General features: G+C 35.3%; 1 protein-coding gene across 1 annotated transcript; it reads left to right on the top strand.

The window, feature by feature from the left end:
* Positions 1–1,359: 1,359 nt before the first annotated feature.
* Positions 1,360–4,229, top strand: LOC114182605 (WD repeat protein). The gene is made up of 2 exons (XM_028069503.2): positions 1,360–1,902; positions 3,746–4,229. Exons 1-2 carry the CDS (start codon positions 1,534–1,536, stop codon positions 3,956–3,958), a joined length of 582 nt encoding a protein of 193 aa, XP_027925304.1. The 5' UTR covers positions 1,360–1,533; the 3' UTR covers positions 3,959–4,229.
* Positions 4,230–4,518: the final 289 nt, after the last annotated feature.

Here is a 4,518-nt window from a genome sequence, read left to right as displayed (position 1 = left end):
ACCATCTCAGCAGTTTAGGATGAAATTACAGATTAGGGGGAGGCCATGATAGCAGCTACAACAGTCTTAGTTATTTTTTGGAATTTCTGATGTAGAATTCATTATTGATGTACTGCATTTTGACTTTCCTTAAACTTCGTTCAATTTCACTTTTGCCAAACATTGATGTAGTGCATTTTGATGAGGATGAATTAACTTTATGAATTTAACTTCTTCCAGAATTAGATCAATTTAATTTTTCCCAAACTTAGATCAATGTCACTTACTTCAATGCTCAAATTAAGATGTCATTTTGAACATGTTGGGACTAATATCAACATAATCAAACTAATTCATTTCTTCATTTAACAATAGTACAAAATAGATTGAACTTTAAAATATTACACACAATAACAATACGAATAATACAATGACAACACAAGTGAACCCTATTACTAATTGCAGCCTCTTCTCAGCAACTTTCAATAACTTTCCCATATCATTAATCTACCTCATTTGTGTCATGTGTCATGATGATGACATCCTTTTCATCAACACCACCATTTGAAAAAGTTGCAGCCCACATTATTGGAACCACCACTGTGTAAATCAATAAACCAAAAATTAAAACCAATTTATTATTAACACAAAAATAAAAACAGATTGTACCCAAAATTTTTTATCAATATTCTTTGGAGTTCTTGTCATCCTCAAAGCTGCCATCTTTCCGCAGCTACAATTCGGGGTTAATCCATTTCTCGTTGAACCACCATCAGTGCACGGAGATCGGGACCGTAACATACCTATATAATGGGATTTCAGGAAGAAGAAGATTGCAGCAACACCAATTGGGAATGGAGGAACAAGATTGCCAAAACTCACCGAGTGCCCAAACATTCCTTACCAAAACCCTAGCTCACTTCTTTCTTGTCGCCAAATATCTAATTATCTAATTACCACACCTGTACAGTACACGTAACACACCCTAATACAAACTGTGTGCCACCTGTACAATGTTCCGTTAATGATTTAAACGGCGTTACAGACAAGGACCAAATAAAACACGAATTGCGAAAATGACGGTAGAAATGAGAATCATTTTAAATATTATGTCAAAATGAAGACTATCCGCAACAAACACTACGAAAATGGAAACCAAAAAGGTATTTAAGAAAAAAATAATAATATAAAAGACTGAAACTAACTTAAGGAATATTTTATTTATTTAATAAAAGATAATTTTTAAAAGAATATATAATTTGAAAGAGTGAAAAGATTATTCAGAAGATATTAAACCTGATAATTTATTTATCAACAGTAAAGTAAAATTAAACAAAACCAATAGTGAAAAGATAAGTAACACTTTTCTGAACTTTCTGATTCCTCTTCCCAAATCTTCCATCAACAAAACTTCCATCACAATCCAACAAAACTTCACCCCGAAACGAACAAAGCATATATAATTCCACCAAACATCAACAACAACAACAACCCTATCTTCTTCCTCCAGATCCACGCGCCGCGTCCTCGCCTCAGCCGGCAACCGCACCGATCATGGACGGCGACCTCAAGACGCCACTGGTGGTGGGAGAAATCGAGGAGGTGGAGGCGACACCGGAGAACGTGAGTCCCCGCACGAGCGATCGGGCGAAGCACGTGCGGACGAAGGTCCCCGAGGTGGAGATCCACCTCTACCGGCAGGGCAAGGGCCCCATCGCGGTGTTCAAGTCGGCACTGGGCGGGTGGGAGCAGGACCAGATCGAGGTCCGGGACATTCTCGAGATGCACGGATTGAAGTCGATCTTCGCATTCAATCCCCATGCCGGAGGGCGCGGCGTTCCGGTTCGGTTTCATCCCAGGAATGGGAGGTCCATGTTGACGTATAGAGATGGGGCTGTTGTACACCTTGACGGAGAACCTAAGGTATGTTTTTTGTCTTAAATTCTTTTAGGAACTCTGATTTGAGCTAGGTGTGTGTTTGTTTGTTCAAATTTTAATGAAATATTTTAGTCTATGTAATTTTAAAAACAGAGAGTTTATTTTAGTTGTTATGTTTATTTGTGTTGTGTTTAGATGCCTTATACCTAAACAATGTTAAAATGAATACTCACTTGAAGGGAAAACTAACATGTGGTTGAATATGTGACTGTGACTGCAAAATCAGAGGAAGTTGTGCAGTAAATTATTTATAATTGGTAGTCATGTAAGCGAAGTATTTAATTGTCATAACGTAATACTTTGAAATGAAAATTAACCAAGAACGATGTTGATATGGATACTTTTGAAAGGAAACTAACATGTGATCAAATCTTTGATGAAAATGTAAATCAAATTAGGTTGTAAATAATTTGTAATTGCCAGTCATGTAAGCTAGATTTTTAACAGTATTTGGGAAAGGAAGACTAGCATTGAGGAGAAATTTCAATGATGTTGAGTTAAGGTGGAGGAATATGAAACATTGTTGTGGAATGATATGATATAGAGCATGAACATTTTGTAAGAAGTTGGAATACATGACTTCTGAAAGAAAATTAAGTTCTCTTTTGTGACCGAGTTATAAGAAACCAATTTTGATCTTATTAGGCTAATATATAAAGATCAATCACGTGATTTATTATTTACCTTCTCACTTTTTCTTGACTGTGGTTCTATATCCTAACCCGAATTCAATATCAGAATGGTCTTCCTTCAGCTTTCTCATTATCTAACAACAGTCTAAAGTGTTTTGGTCTATATGATTGTCACGGATAAGAGCATCCAGCTAGTTTGGTTATTGAATCTTGATTGATATAGTGCTTGATTTTATGTAGGAGTATAGATAAGTATGTTGAAGCATTCGAATGATTGATGTATTTCACAGACCGTAACAGAGGCCCAAGGAGCAATAATGCTAACTGTATTAATCTTGGATTGAAAGTTATATCTTTTGAGAGGTCATGGTGACAAAAGGTTTCTTGTATGCTCTGCAAGAATAATGAAGTTTAGAGATAGCTGAAATCATGCAAATTCTGTGAAGTTTATTTGGTACTTTTAGGGTGTTTGATTCCTGAATTGTGCAACATACCCTACCCAACTCATGGTTGGCATAGATGGGGGCTCTTGTACCATAACTATTTTGTACTTGTGGCCAGCCAATATGTATCTTAAGTTTGGAGTTGTATGTTCAATCTGCTTGGCTTGGTTAGTCAGGTTAGCAAACATGATGCAAACTGATTCAGGGGTAAAAAAATAAACTTCTGTTGAAAGAAATTAAAGAATCCTCCTTGTAATTCAAGTAACCTGGACCTTCCCAATACAAACTGACCAATCCGATGCCTCTCCCTCTAACTACCTCACCTATTTATAGTCTGTTCTCCTAACTAACAGAACCTCCATTATTTGTTCTGTTTGTAATTCACAGGGTTATAGCTCCCTGTTGTACCCTTTTTCCTTCTGACATAAACATACTCAGTAGTAGGAGGTTTCGTATTAATTCTCCTATCATAGAACTAGACAGTGATTCATGCGATTAGGTGGACTGGGCAAGCCAGGAGTTGGATTGGGTGAATAGAGAATATGCTGTAAGATTCAGGGATTGAATCACTCCTTTGCTCGAGTGATGTAGATACTCTAAATTTTTTTTTTTCTTAAATTGAAATGCTGTAAACCACCATTTTCATGTTAAATATCTGTCTATGATATGAAGTTCATATGATCCTAATAAAAACATATATAATGAATGTAACTCATGTAATATTTTCGTTGGCTGAAAATTCTCTTTTTGCAGGACTCACTAATTAAACCAGTGACAAGGATCTTGGTTGGGGTTGCTTTAATAATCTTTATGATAACACTAGTTTCGAGGGATACTCCGGATTGGTTGAAGAAATTGAATTTCTCCGGTGTGAACTTCCCTCCATGGATCTTGGCTTGTGTAGTCATTGTCTTCACACGCATGAGGAAGAGAACTAAAGATTTTCTGAAGAAGCGTGGTTGGTGAATGGACTTCAATTGATGCTACGGTGATAGGATTTTATGCATCTCTCAACACTTTCAAGATTTGTTCAAACTGACATAAGTTTTGTTGATTAATTATATCATCATAAGTGTTATAGGTTAAAAATAAGTGATGTCTTGTCTGATGATACATAGATGTTGTTCAGTGAGTTTAGGTCATCTTTCTATTTAGATGATGTATTTATCCTTTTCCTTTGTTGCTGCCCAAACTATGTGATTACTGATTGGAGTGGTAAGAAAATAGTTTTATATCATGCATTGGCAATCTTCTCAGCTAGCTATTCTAATAATGAAGTATTGATGTTTATATAGTTTGTACTTACCAAATGAACATTTTCACTTGCCCTCTTCCAAGTCATCGGCAATGTTTACATAATGTAAACAATTCATTTGCTATATTCTTTTAATTTCTAACAATATCTTTATTTAATGTTAATTAACATAGTAATCAATTAATAAAGTAATATATATATATATATATATATATATATATATATATATATATATTGTTCTGGTTCAGAAAAATAAAAGATAATTCCTCAC

This window comes from Vigna unguiculata, chromosome 4 (genome assembly GCF_037176805.1).
Source record: "Vigna unguiculata cultivar grain cowpea cultivar isolate G323 ecotype 2 chromosome 4, ASM3717680v1, whole genome shotgun sequence".
Taxonomy (NCBI): Eukaryota; Viridiplantae; Streptophyta; class Magnoliopsida; order Fabales; family Fabaceae; genus Vigna; species Vigna unguiculata.
The sequence above is the reverse complement of the archived record's forward strand: the minus strand, read 5'-3'. Positions and strand labels throughout refer to the sequence as shown.

Bases quoted from the DNA above. Each gene is read 5' to 3' on its own strand.
- LOC114182605 (XM_028069503.2), top strand. From the start codon at position 1,534: ATGGACGGCGACCTCAAGACGCCACTGGTGGTGGGAGAAATCGAGGAG. The intron at 1,903-3,745 runs GTATGTTTTTTG...CTCTTTTTGCAG, and splicing joins ACCTTGACGGAGAACCTAAG to GACTCACTAATTAAACCAGT.